At 59.3% G+C, this 13,925-nt stretch overlaps 1 protein-coding gene across 4 annotated transcripts in view; it reads left to right on the top strand.

The window, feature by feature from the left end:
• The first annotated feature begins 261 nt into the window (after window positions 1-261).
• Window positions 262-13,925, top strand: part of VAV2 (vav guanine nucleotide exchange factor 2) — a 157,043-nt gene continuing 143,379 nt past the window's right edge. For 3 of the 4 annotated variants that reach the window (XM_033122758.1, XM_033122757.1, XM_033122756.1), the window contains exon 1: window positions 262-594. In XM_033122758.1, coding sequence (XP_032978649.1) covers window positions 391-594 — 204 coding nt within the window. In that variant the 5' untranslated portion in view covers window positions 262-390. The remainder of the gene's footprint in view (window positions 595-13,925) is intronic. The other variant, XM_033122759.1, reaches the window with a different exon arrangement.

Here is a 13,925-nt window from a genome sequence, read left to right as displayed (position 1 = left end):
GACCCGCCGGGCCTTTGTCTCGGGCGGGGCAGGAGCAGCGGCCGTGAGGCGCCCCGAGCGCAGAATGCGGTGCCCGGCGGGGCTGATTGCGCAGCGCTGCGGCTGTGGACGGCGTGGAGCCTGGCCCGGGTCCCCCGGGGACTTGTGCGCGTGAAGGGGAATCCGGCGCGCTGCCCGGCGCCCACCCCTCGGTCGCACGTGGGCGGGAGCGGTGGTCAGAGAGGAGCCGGAGGAGGAAGAGGAGGGGACGTGCGGCGGCGCCGCGGGAACCCGGGCCGCCTGCGCGAAGCCCCGCCCCGGCCGCCGAGCCCGGCGCGGCCGGGCGGGATGCCCCGCGGCCGCAGCACTTTGGCCCGAGCACTGCGCTGAGCAGTCCGCCGAGCGGGCGCCATGGAGCAGTGGCGGCAGTGCGGCCGCTGGCTCATCGACTGCAAGGTCCTGCCGCCCAACCACCGGGTTGTGTGGCCCTCGGCCGTGGTCTTCGACCTGGCGCAGGCGCTGCGCGACGGCGTCCTCCTGTGCCAGCTGCTGCACAACCTCTCCCCTGGCTCCATCGACCTCAAGGACATCAACTTTCGGCCGCAGATGTCCCAGGTGAGGGTCTGGATGTATCTCCACTGATACACTGGTCTGGGAGGGACCCTGGTCCCGGGCGTTCGCTCCACGGGGCGCGAGGTCGCCGACTCCGAGATCGCAGCCACGGACAGTCCCGGGACAGTGTCAGGAGTGGCCGGTCTCGGGGAACGTCGGCAGGCGGCGGGACGGGGAGCAGAGAGAGGGGTGCGCCCTGGGCTTTGGAGCCCGCTCCTCCAAGGGGCAACCCCCAGAGGCACGAAGTTGACCAAAGTACCCCCCAGTCGTGGGCGTGCCTCCGCCTTCATGCGACACTGCCCGGGAGCTCCCGGGTGAGGGCAGACTCGAACCCGGTGGGGCGCCACCACTGCTGCCCCTGCGCTCGGGCTTATGTACCAGGGCCCTGCGAGTGTCCCTTCTTAACTGCGGGAGGCCGCTGCTCCTGGAGGCCTCGTGAGGCGTCGCGTGGTCCGGCTTCGCGCGGGGTTCTGGACGCTGTGGAGGACGAGCAGACGCTCGGGGTGCGGCCGGAGGGGCGCGGCCGGAGGGGCCCGGCGGGGCGGGGAGCTGGAGCCAGCCCCGCGGAGGGAGCTGGTGGGTCCCGCCCCCTTGCCTGCCTCCTCCTTTTCCTGGCCGGGGGTGGCCCAAGTGCCATCGACCCCCAGAGCCACGCAACTTGATGTGAAGGGAGTCCCCCATCACTTCACCAGCACCCTCAAGGGTGGTCTTTGTCGTGGTGGAGGCGCGTGTGGCCGCAGGCTGATAGGAAAATGTCTGCTCCCTCAGCAGGAGCTGCCTTTCTTGGGTCTTTAAGGGGAACTTGGCTAAGACTTCAGCAGAAGCAAGGCTTTTGTCCTGCCTTTCCAGGGTCGTGGAATCCACACCCCAGCACACTTTGTGGGGCCCAGGAGGTCAGCCTGGGTCTGGCCAGCAGTACCTTTCTGTTAGCCCTATGCCCTTTCCTCCAGGGCCCTGGGCAAATCCGTGTGGACAACGGCTATTCACAAGTGTGACATAGGAAAACAGGGCTGGAGTGAGTCACTGCTTTTCCAGGCTGGGCTGCATGGCCTCTGCCCTTTGGCTGTGACCGAGTTTCCAAGAAGATGGGGTTTGCCCCCATCCGGGGACGATGGGGGTTGGCCACTGACAAAGAAGAGACCTGAGGGGGCTGGGGGCCGCCCTCCCACTAGGTAATAATAACCCAGGACCATGTAGATGGCCAGCCCAGTGAGGGGGCCCTGGTGGTGCCCTGCTGGTGTAGCTTGGTCCTCAGGACTCCCCTGAAGCCAGCACCATCCTTACACACCCTCAGTGCTAAGTAGCCCAAGGTCCCCCTCGGCCAGGGCCCTGCTGCAGAGGGCTCTCACAGATCCACTTCCCTCCTATGTCCTCACCTTGCCCCCCCCTGGAGAAACTGAGGGTTTAGAAGTGCTGTGGAGGGCAGAGCTGGGCAGCGAGTAGGAGTGGCTGCCTTCGGCTGTGAACTGCAGGGGCTGGCCAGGCTTGCTGGCTCCTGGTTACCACCTGATTGGCAGGGTGGCCAGGGTACAGGGCACAGCCTGGGTAGGTCCACATAGCAGAGGCTGGGCTTGGCGGGCCACTATGTCCTGGATTGCCCCTCCCCAGCTGCCATTTGAGCAGGATGGGAGAGGAGGGGCCGCTGGCTTTGGCAGGTGATTTGGGCTGGAAGTGCAGAACTTCTGAGGTCTCTGGAGCCATTGGTGAGGCAGCAATACTGACACCAACGTAGGCCCCTTGAGCTCCCCGCATGAAGGGGTATTAAGGTGGCTGGGTGGTAGGAGAACTAGCTGGGCGAGTGTCTGTGTGTCTTTGTGGCCACATGCTCTGATTGAAACCTGGCACTGTCACCTCCCAGATAGGTGACCGCTTTTGGGGCCTCAGTTTCCCCATCTGTGTAATGGGTAGTAATAGTAGCAACCTCTTAGCCACGTTGTGAGGATTTGATGAGGGAGGGCAGAGAACGTCCTTAGTGCAGTGCTGAATAAACGTCAGCTATTTTAGGACAGTCATCCTGAACCTGGCAAGTATCATCCTTGTAACTGAAGGCTGGTCTCCTGGAACTCAGCTCGCTTGTCATCTCATGGAGGGTGGGGCTGGTCACACCGATCTTTATGTGGCTTTTTTGGCACATGGATGGCTGCAGGTGCTCGATGAACCTGCATTACTGGGTCGGGGGTCAGCCGGCGTGGCTTCATCGGTATGGTCACAGTTAAAGAAACAATTGTGTTTACCACGAAGGCTGTGCAGGGTCTGGGAGAGGAACTTGGTGGCCTCTGTGCGGCTGCTCTTTGTCATCCGGGAAACTTAACAATCACAAGAGAAATCTCAGCTGCCCTTTCCTACTGGTCCTGCCCTGGGCTAGGCGCGATCCCGGAGGGCGGTGCCAGCTCTATTTCATAGATGAGGCAACTAAAGCTCAGAGAGGTCAAGTGACTTGCCCCAGGCCACACAGGTAGTAAGTGGCAACACTAAGACACAAACTTAGGTCTCCCTTCCAGAACTGTTTAAACAAATGGTGGTTTCAGAAGACGTCCCTCAGCTGTCCTGCTGCCTTTCGGATGGATGTTCTTAGCTGCTTCTCGGGTGGTTCACGGTGTGTGTCTGTTTCCATGGAAGGGGTGGGTGGGAAGTGCGTGCCTGTTTCCTGTGGGGGTCTGGATACTGTGCAGGCAGGTCAGGGTGGGGCCTTCCCATGTCCCCGCTGTCACGGCGTGCCCGGGACCCGACCGGCCCAAAGGCCTCCACGATGTCCCTTCCTTCCAGAATGCCATGTGTTTTCAGAAGATAGCGTTTGGCGTGCCCCTTCTCTTTGGGTTGATCTCAGCTAGGTTATTGGACCTAAAGGAGCTTCATAGCAACATGCACTGATTGAGCGCCTGCTGTGTACAGCGCCAAGTACTAGGAAAGAGACTCACCGAGAGTCCCTGTTGCCCTTTGTTGTGCCCTCCTGGAGCTGGCAGGGAATGCTTTATCTTTTCATTCAAGATGCCTGGAAGCCACCTCGGGTTTAATTAAACTAATTAGGTATTGGCCTCAATCTGCTGATCTGAGGACGAGAGCGCGTGTGTCGGAGCAGCTTCCCTCGTGCGGTCCTGTGGTTGCTGATGCCAGCACACAGCCCTCGTGTTTGGTCTGCAGTCGGAACCCAGCCTCTTGCCTACACCACCCTGGCAGGCCTCCTCCCCGAACGACACCCTGGACAGCTGGGCGGCAGGGACATGGTACCGAGAGGGCTTGGGACCTGGGGCCCACCAGGGTTTCCCCCCTGCCTGCACCTCCCACACAACTCCAACTCATTCCTGCCTCTTGCCTGACGCTCCAGCCGCCTCCCACCCCCCGCCCATGCTTCCGTCTGTGTCCTTCGTGTGCTGTGCCCTTGCCGGAAGACCTGCCCTCCTCTTGTCCTCTTCCTATAGGAGCTAGTCTAGAGGCCCCCTCCTCTGGGAAGCCTCCTGATTTCACTCTCCCATCCCGTGGGGTGACGGGACGGGCCTGGCTGTGGCCCCCGGTGTATCTGGTGTGTATCCCTAACCCCACACTTGTGCACTTTGTGTCAATACGCTCACCACTTGGGAGCCAGACTCTTGTTGCTCGTTCTCCAGCAGCAGGAGCTAGATAGATTTTCAGTGAGGGATGCCAGCATCCGTGTGTGGTTGTCTGTCCCCTCCACGTGGGCATGTGCCCCTCCGAGTCTCCATCTCTGGGTCCCACAGAACCTGGCATCCCTTGGTCCCTTCACTTCTTCATCACTGTGTTCCTTTACTTGAGGGATAACTGCCGAGCCCTTGAGCTGCCGGGCCGGCCGGCTCTGTGCTTGGCGATGGGGGCCCAGTCCCTGCTCTCATGCGGCTTCCAGGTGGGTGCTGATGAGATGTCTGTTGCTGAAAAAGCGGCCTTCAGGTGTCCAGGGAGTTCCCGAGTGCAAGCAGGAGGCTGCTTGATTCCCGAGGCCGCGGTGCGTGATACCAGGGCGGCCGGGAGCAGAGAGGAAGGCAGGTTCCAGTGGCAACAAAGGAAGCCTTTTTCATTCTCTTTGGGGCAGATTTCTTTTTTGAAATTTTGGAAATACCTCACTCAGACTTAGGGACAAGTGGTAAGGGCAGTACACAGAACTTTTTCTTGAACCATCTGAGAGTAAGTTGGGGACTTCCACCCCGTGCGTTTCCTACAAGGGCATTCTCTTCCCGAACCGCGGTGCCGCTGTCCAAAGCCCGAATGCAGCAGTGGTAATCCTGGCTGGTAAGCCACTCGAGTCTCAGTACTGTGCTTTGCAGGGGAAGGTTAACTTGAGGGTCACGTGTGCCCTTCAGCCCCTTTCAGTCTGGGAGGATGTTCATGACCTTGACACTCCATTTGTTGCAGAGTGGCCCTCCCTGTGGGGTTCTGTGCCTGTGGGTGTCAGAGCAGCCGTGATGCTGCGTTCTCCTGTATTCTGTCTTGCAGGTGGCACGTGGTTTAGGTTTGTTCCCTGGCTGGGCAGGTTGGCTTCACCCACTAGTTAGGACGGAGTTTGCTGGGCAGCTCCACTCTGAAGTTACTCTGCTCCCCCCGGTAGGTCACAAATGTTCTCCAGAAGATACTTTGAAACAATGTAGCTATCTGGTGCTCCCCTCTGCTCCCCCTTTCTTTCCACCAGTTTAGATTCCAGTTTCCTATTTTTATTCCTTTCCTATTTTTATTCCATGGATTAGCATCTGTTACAGTCATTATTTATTCTGATGCTTAAGTTGTTTCAGGTTTGACCAGAGGGGGCTGCTTCAAGCCCGCTTTTGTGTGGTGTTTTGACCGTCCCCATCATTTTTGAGCACTGCCTGCCTTTCTGGCACAAAATACTCCAGGCTCCTCTTGTATTTCTATTTGCCCCAGCTCAGGGATCAGCCATGGCTCTGAGGAGCTCTGGTTCCTTAGTGGTGAGGGGTATTTAGAAGCCAACATCTGGGTGTAGGTGTGCACACAGCTGCTGGGGTGACCCTGCTTCCGGGTGTCATTGGTTAGACCTGGGAGTGTGTGTGTGTGTACACGTGTGTGTACACGTGTGTACACGCACAGGTATCTATGCATGTGTTCATGGACACTGTGCCTACACACAGTTACATTTGTATTTGTTTTCTGTATATGTCAGTGCTGCCAAATAGAAATATGTGAGCCGTGTGTGTATTTTAAAATTTCTTGTGGTCATGTTAAAAAATTAAAAAGAAATGTGAGACATTAATTTTAATAATACGTTTTATTTTGCCCATGCGTTCTCACTCGGAGGGTGGAAGTCAGATCTTTGGGGGTAAAGAAATTTATTCTTTTTACGTATAAAGCACAGATGTAAAGAGTACAAAACAGACATAACAGCACATCTGTGGTATTAAAATTTCACGTGGGGAGGGCGTTTAGGAAAAAAATACCTGAAAAAGCACCTTAGGGGAGCGAGAATGAAAAGAAACACCGATTTCCCGAACATCAGCAAACATCAGCATTTCCATGTGGCAACGTGTGTGTGCAGCAGTAAGTCCCGTCTGTTCTGGGGAGCGGGGCTGGGGTGGGGGTGGGAGAGCAGAGGCCGATGGGCCGGGGTCTCGGCTTTAGCATGGAGACCTGACTGACTGGAGGGGCGCTTGCAGAGCTGTGTGCAGCAGGGTCCCGAGCGAGGCTGGGGTCTGGATGCATCTGTCTGGGGCACGGAGAGCAGCCCCTGGTACTGGCGTAGAGTGGTGTGTGTGCACTGATTCAGAAAATCTGGCTTTGTCCTGGGCCAGCCCCGGTGAAACCGAGAAGAATGCTGTGTACTTGGTGGCGAGGCCATTGTGAGGGACGGTGGTCTGGGCCCTGGAACTAGGGCGTCGCCCTGCCGGGCGGGACTGGGGGCTCGGCTGTGCTGGGCACAGGGTCGGGGCAGAGCCTTTTTGGGGGGCCTGACAAGGGTCAGTGGCTGTGATGGGCCCCGACCCCAGTGCCTCATTTGAGCCCTTTCTTGCCATGAGGCCTGGGAGACCAAGAATGTCCCCTCCCTGGAGGAGACTCCCTCCTTCTAAAGGGGCACTGGGTCCCGTGCTGGCCCCTTCCTCCTGTCCGTGTGTCCAGGCTGTGTCTGTGGCAGTGGCTTCCTGAGTGTGAGGGGTGGGACGCCCGGGACATCAGTGCTGGTGGGTCTGGTGCAGGGGCCCTGGTTTAGGCAGGTGCCCAGGCTTGAGCCTGTCTGCCCCCCCTCCTGGCTGCCCCCCCTCCTGACTGCCCCTCAAATGCAGCCCCTTCTCCCCTGCACCCCAACCGGCCGCCACCACCCCTCTCCCAGACCAGGGCCGGCAAGTTTTCTGTAGAGGGTCAGACAGTAAGCATTTTAGGTCTTGTGGGCCGGACGGTCTCTGTCGCAACGACTCAACTTTGGCCTTTGAGTGCGAAACAGCCGTCGACGGTCTGTAAACGAGTGAGCGTGGCTGTGCACCAATCCCGTTCATTTGTGGGGAATGAAATTTGAACTTCATTATCATTTTCATGTGTCATGAAATACTCTTCTTTTGATTCCCTTCCCCCCCAATTGTTTAGAAATGTGAAACCCTTCCTTAGCCTACAAGCTGTACAAAGATGGGCAGTGGGCCGGCTTAGAGGCTTGAGAAGGGGTCCTGGTTCCCTGAGCTCCCGTCCCGGTTCCCATCACGGTCTGCAGTTGTGTCTCCATTTGTGGCCAGTGCCCTTGACTCGGGCTCCTCAGGCAGGAAGTGTGCGGTGAGAGCAAAGCTTTCTCCTCCGCGTCTCTGGTGCCAAACAATGTGCTAAGTGTCACGTCGATGACCTGGTGTTGTCCTCAGAGCAGCGATGGCTGGGGTTCTGCTCTCAGCCCACTTTCCAGATGAGGAAGGGAGGCTTGTAGAGGCTGAGCCCGCTCGTGTCTGGAGCGGCACCTGCCCTAACTAGGTCCCCAAGCATGGAGGGAGTGACGTGTGCTACCCGAGGTGGCAGCGGAGGGGGACATTCCCGGCCACTCGGCTGCCCTGAGGCTCTTAGTGGTGACGGTGTACCGGGCCTGGCTGAGCCTCAGCCTGCAAAGGGGATGGCTGTGGCCACCTCGCAGGTTGTTGGGAGGGGTTGGTGGGAAAACGTGGGCCTGGATGTCCCTACCTTGTACCCGGCTGCAGATGTCTCAGAACACTGTGTCCCATCCATACCCAGGGTGGCCGCTTGCTCCTGCTGGCTGGGCACCGGCCCTCGCTCGCCGCTGGCCTGGGGCAGCTGCCTTCCCCGTCCACCTGGCCGCCCAGCTGCTGCAGGGCCTTGAGGTAAAGAGAATGGATGGGCTGCCAGCGCCCCAGGGCTGCCCCTCTGTGCTTCCTTGGCCGCTTAGCTCCTCTCACGCTGAATTTACCCTTCACCCCAGAGGCAGTGTGGAGGCCTGTGAGGGAGAAGGATGGGGGACCCGTGGCTCAGGGTCGGCCCTTTCTGAGGGTGATCGGGACGCCTGCTGGAAGGGGTCTCACAGCCTCTCTCTGCTTCTTCCTCCCCAGGAACTCCTGGGCTGGACGGGGCGGGAGATGGCAGCAGACACAGGATTCACTGTCTCTGTGGCATTTGGGGCTGTGCTAGTCCACAACGGAGGTGGTTGTTTGGATCCCTGGGGGCAGGGTGACTGCAGAGGGCTTCATGGAGGAGGTGGCACTCATTCTGGCTTTGAAAACTGGATCCCCATAGCTAACTAAGATGGGGGTGGGTGGTTGCTGCAGGGATGGGGCTTTGGGGGCAGAGGCTGGGGGGCTCCCATCTGCCCCCCCGGTATTCTAGGTCACTGCTTTCTGGCCGTGCCTTGTCCTGGGAGGCTTGTTCCCTGACTGCCCAGCACTGGCACCTCCCCTGGGCCTTGGGAGATTGGAGGCACCGTGTCAGGCTGTACCCTGGTTAGTGGAGATGTGATGGGGCCACCTGACGTCACACTGTGTGCGGGACCGAGGCCTCTCGCCAGCCTGCACAGGGCTCTTGGCCTCTGGAGCTCCGCGCGCTTCTCCCTCCACCAGCGAAACAGGCCCTTGGCACGGACCTCGACTGGTGAGGAGGTTGTGGACGGCACAGTCCCAGAATCCAGAGATGGCCCCAGCTGGCTGGCTCTGCCCTTCTCCCTACATGGCGTCCGAGTCTGTCTCCTCACCTGCTCCCGGGCAGCTGGGGGTCGTTTACTTAGGTCCACTCATGGGCCTTGGGCAGAAGAGAAAGACCCCTGACCTTCCGGAGGGGCAGATGGAATAGGGATTCCCAAAGATATAAAGATGCACTTTTAGATGCAGAGGAAGAAAGCAGGCTGGAGGCTGGGGGTGCCGCTCAGGCCGGCTTCCTGAGGAGGTGCCAGTGTCCCCCGCTAGTTGTGCCTTCTGACCAGGTTTGCATGTCCAGTCTCCCACAGCACCCCTCCCCCCACCTGCTCTCCTCAAATGCTTCTTCACTCTGAGCGGCAACTGGGCACGTCGATCTCTTTTTTAAAGTGAGGTTCAGCCTGTTGGGGGGGGCCTGGGCGAGGGTGCTTGTGTGCTGGGGCGCAGTCACGGGGCGCGGGGCAGCTCCTCACTCTCTGATGTGAGCGGCTGTGGCTCCTGGCTTTCAGTCTCTGCCGCAAGGAAGTCTTGTGTCCTCGTCTCCTCTCACTCTGTCCTGGTTCCTGATGGCTGGATGGTGTCCATTCTGTCGGGCCCCCTGGGCCCCCCGCCCTGGAGGAGCCGTCTTGGTGCAGCCCCTACTTGGGGACCTGTTTTTGCACCCTGTGTCTGGCCTCGTCTGCTGTTAGGCAGTGCTGGTAGCCAGGGGCCATGACTTCTTCCCGGAGTGGAGATGGGCGCAGTGCTGAACCCTCGCAGACCAGGGCTCGAGTATCGCCTGCCAGTTCTTGGCCCAATGACGACCCCTCGGGGCCCCGTTCCCTCATCTGTAAAAGGTGGTTGCTGACAGAGGACAGAGGTGGCAGAGGGGACCCAGATCTCTCAGCCCAGCGTCTGGATGTGATAGCTGCTCAGTGGATGGTCCCCCACCCCTGACGGTGGGGTTGTGGCTTCTCCCTGTGAATGCCCCATCCTTGACACGTGCCCTGAAACAGGACGGGAGAGAAGCCCAGGGCACAGGAGTGGACACTGTGGGACCTGCACACCTGCGTTGACACTGGGCGCAGGAGCTGGCACCCTGCGCGTGGGTGGGACGAGCCCCGCCCTGCTCCGGCCACAGAAGCTTCATGCCCAGCCAGGACGAGCCCCCCCTCAGGGTCCTCTGAAACTGCTCTCATGGCCTCTGGTCAGCATGCTGGAGCTGCTGTGACTCTTGTGGTTTCTGAATCCAAGAAATAAAGAATAACAAACACGCGGCCGCAGAGCGAGATGGGCTGTGCAGTGGCTGCTTGAACGGCCGGCGGGGACCCCGGTGGTGGCACCTCAGCGAGGCTCCCTGCCTGCCCGCCAGCAGCGTTGGAAATCTCCGAGCTGCTGGACACACACAGTATTCCTGTTTCGTGCGGTTTGTTGGTCGGTCTTTGTAATGTTTATAAGGATTAAGGTAATTATTTTTAACACACCTACTCCTCGTCCCTTGAAAGCCAACATAAACTTAAGGCCACAAATGCTTTCTGTTGGTTTGTTTTGTGCTTTTGGTTTCAAAGGCAGTGAGCACACGTGGTGGCCGGTGACGGTGGCCCAGGCAGGCCTGGGGCACAGTTGCCTCCTGTCCTCCTGTTCCCTGTTCGCGCCTTTCGAGGAACGGGGCCCACCTCCAAGTCCCCTGGACGCCCGTGTTGTCATCTGTGCAGGGAGAGGGGCCACTTGTCTGTCTCCTGCTATCAGAGGACTTTGTAAACGCCACTGTCACTACCTCCTGCTTCACCTCTGATACATTCATCGCTCTGCTCGAGGCTTTGTTGGCTGCAGCAGGAGAGGGGCCACGGTGGGTGCCCAGAGGATGGCACCAGGACTGGAGTCATTGCAGTGGCTAGGTTTGGGTTCCAGATGTTTCTCTCCTCCACATGCCTCCTAGCCATGCCTGTGCCTGGCCTCCCTCCTGTCGCCCGGTCGCCACACATTTCCAGTTTTCATTGGCGTTTGCTTGATCGTCATATTTGTCTCATAATAAGGGGACGCTGTTGGGAGGTAGTACAGGCATCGTGCTGAGCAGAGGCCACCACGACCCCAGTGTGAGGGGACACTGCAGCCCTGGCCCAGCCACCTGCAGGCCACACAGCTCCTGGGAAGCTGGGCCTGGACGTGCCTCACACCAGACTTCTGAGGCCGCATTTCAGTTTTTCTGCCGTGTCCTCCCCTGGGGGTTGGTGGAAGGTTCTGGTCTGACATGCGCCTGAGAGCCGTGTCCTGAGACCCTTCTCCCTCGTCCCTAAACTCCTTCAGCTGTTGATTGACGCCTCTTCCCCAGAGACTGGGGCACCTGTGCTCCCCTCCCCCAGATGCCAGCTTATCTGCTGCTGGGACAGGAGAGAGAAACCCTCCGACTGTCATTTTGGTGAGAGACAAACCACCTTTCAGTTCTGACCTGTTTCCATTCACAAAGACTGACACCAAGCACCCGTCTGGATGCCACCGGTCCCTCTGCCTGCCTAGCTGTTGGTCTTGTTTGTTTTCACCCACTGCTGCCCGGGAGGAGGCGCGAGGCGAGGCAGGGTGGTGGGGCGTGACCGGCGGAGGTGGGCCTTGCTGCATCGCTGCCCCCCTGGGCCTCTTGTGTTCCTGGCTGTAGACGGGGCCAGACGCCCACATCGCTCCTGGGGTCCACACACAGCCGTGTGGCTGGGCTTCCTGGGGATTCCTCATGACTTCCTTCTCTCTCCAGGAGCGAGACCTCAGTGGTGATGAGCCCGGATATGGCTTCCTGTGCTCCAGGCCCTGGACTCTGCGCCTTAAATAGGGGGCCTAGGAGAGCTTCTCAGCTGAGTTGTCAGGAGAAAGTCCCCTTTTCTCCCCCGCCCCCGTGTGGAGCCAGTGCCCGATTCAGGGTTGGCGATGGAGGAACACGGTCCCGGGAGCACATGAGATCTCAGGCTGCTGGCCTCCCGCCTGCCCCACCTGTAAAATGGGGCCATCATTTCTGTTCTCGGTGCCTCCAGGCGGTGATGGGAGAAGGCTGCTGGGGCGTCTGGATCCCCCTCGTAGCAGGGAATGGCACGGATGCCTGCTGTCTGGGCGTCAGGTGGGGACACGCAGGATCTGTGTGTGTATTGCTCCTGTGGGAAGCTGCCCTGCCTCTGACTCTGGGAGTCCCTGCACTCTGGTTGACAAGTCCCTCTTTTTAAGTAGGGGAGTTTTCCGGTGTTGCCTGTCTGGGAGCTGCAATTGTCCCCAGGAACCAGGAACCAGGAACCAGCACGTGGAGGCAGCATCTGCATCGCCTGGAGGCTGGAGTGGGAGCACTGCAGATGTCCCCATTGAAGGGCCCCGTGGAGGGGGCAGGGCGCTTCCTGATGGTGTCCTTAGTGGGAGCTGAGGGCTGGGCCGATGAGGACAGACGCCCTGCCTGGGAGTCGGTAAATCCAGGCCGAGACCTCACCTTCCGCAGCAGGGGGAGGGGCATGGTGTGCTGTGTGTGTGTTTTCACCGTCTGGCTTATCTCTGCTGTGGGCTGCGTGGCCTGCTGCGTGGCCTGCTTCTCCAGCAGGATGTCTCCTCGTTTCTGGGATGAGGTGTGTGTGTGATTCTGGGGTCAGGAGGCCAGGCTCGGGCTGCCATCTGCGCTGTGCCCTCAGGCCAGAGGCTGCCCTCTGTGCCTGTCTGCAACCCCGAGAAGCCCGGGTGAAGCCATCCACCTCCTCTGGGTTGTTTTGGGGCTTCTGTGCACTCTCCCTGAAGCGGCCGAGGGCTCTGGGGTTTTGCCCGCAGAGCTCTGTCGTCCACTCTGTCTGCTTGGGGAGCCCTGGCCGTCCCCTGGCCGTGAATCAGGACAGGTGGTGCAGGTGACCACTGAACAACAGGTTCTGTGGGTGCTGGGGCCCCATGGCCATGGCTCAGCCACACCCTGTCCTGTTCCCTCCCTCACGCCTGGGCCCCTGGCTGGTGGTGGTTGTCTCCGGCAAGGTGGGAAGTGAGGAGCCTGCGCAGGAGGCCACCGCGTCACAGCCCTGTCTTCCTTGCCCTGCCCAGCAGAGTGGCTCTGGCCCTCTCCCTTCCTTTTGCTTTGCCAGTTGGTGGCCTGGGGACATGCAAGCTAGTGCTTGTCTCTCCTGATCCAGCCAGGACAGTTTCTTGTGCAAGAGTGGTGCTCCCCCTCTGACATTCCTTAGGCACGATGGAGTCACCTGCCACTCTGTGCCTGCTCTGGGCTGCTCCTGGGCCGCCTGGTGATGCCAACATGGTCATAACCAGTCACAATATTGGAGGCACTTGGCCGTGGGGTAGGGGTCATGTCACCCAGCTGACAGCTTTGGAAGCTGAGGCTCAGAGAGCGGAGGGGCTTGTCTTGGTTGCCAGTAGGGGATGGAAGCAGGACTTGAACCTGTGGCCTCCCGCGTACCTGTGGCCTCAGCATCCTCTCCTGCAGGGCACTGCAGGCCCCTGAGAGGTGGGATTTACATCCATGTGAACACTGCTGTCCGTGATCCATGAGCCGGCAGCCACTCTCTTTTTCTAAACTCATTTGCAACAAAAGTTTTTTTTTTTTTTCCATCTCAGAAAAAGGAAGATAGAATTTTCACACACCACTCCCTTCTCATGCAAATAAACCCTGGGATAGATTGGCCTGTCATCTCTTTGGGTGTATTTTGTGGTAATTTAGCTGCTTAAATGAAACATCTGTTAGCCAGCCAGGCTCCGGAGAGCAGAGCCCGGCAGTAATTTGTGTTTATTGCTCGAGCACAGACTTGCCAGGCAGACCCACCCCCGCGTGGAGGGACACTTGGCACTGACAGGCCATGACGTTTGGGGGGTTGGAGCGTTTGTACCCGCTCCCCTTGGGTCCCTCAAGACAGCAAGAACTTTTCCGTGGCTGTGGCTGGGCCAGAGGCCTGCTGTGGGCCACTAAGGATGTTAGGCCCCTGGCCTCTCGCTGCCCAAGTTCAGGCTCAGCTGTGGCCAGGGCTCAGGGGAGAAGCTGTTTCCCCTGTTTCTGCTCTCTGCAGCCTGCACGTGCCCAAGGGACCCTGAAACCCAGACTGCCCTGGCCGTGTTTCCTCCATCAGGGGAGGAAGGGCGGGTGCCCTGGTTTGGTGGTTAGGAGCCACTGCTGAGGTGGCCGTGTGTGCCCCTGGACAGGCTTCTTAATACTCCCCCAGCCCCTGCCAAACTGCCCAGATCTTAGTTGGCTCATCTGTACAATGGGCTGCTGTGGGATTAGGTGCGGGCCACAGTCCCTGACTCTTATACCGTGTTTCCCCGAAAATA

The sequence above is a fragment of the Rhinolophus ferrumequinum genome, chromosome 12 (genome assembly GCF_004115265.2).
Source record: "Rhinolophus ferrumequinum isolate MPI-CBG mRhiFer1 chromosome 12, mRhiFer1_v1.p, whole genome shotgun sequence".
Classification (NCBI taxonomy): domain Eukaryota; kingdom Metazoa; phylum Chordata; class Mammalia; order Chiroptera; family Rhinolophidae; genus Rhinolophus; species Rhinolophus ferrumequinum.
This window is presented reverse-complemented; position numbering and strand designations above follow the sequence as displayed.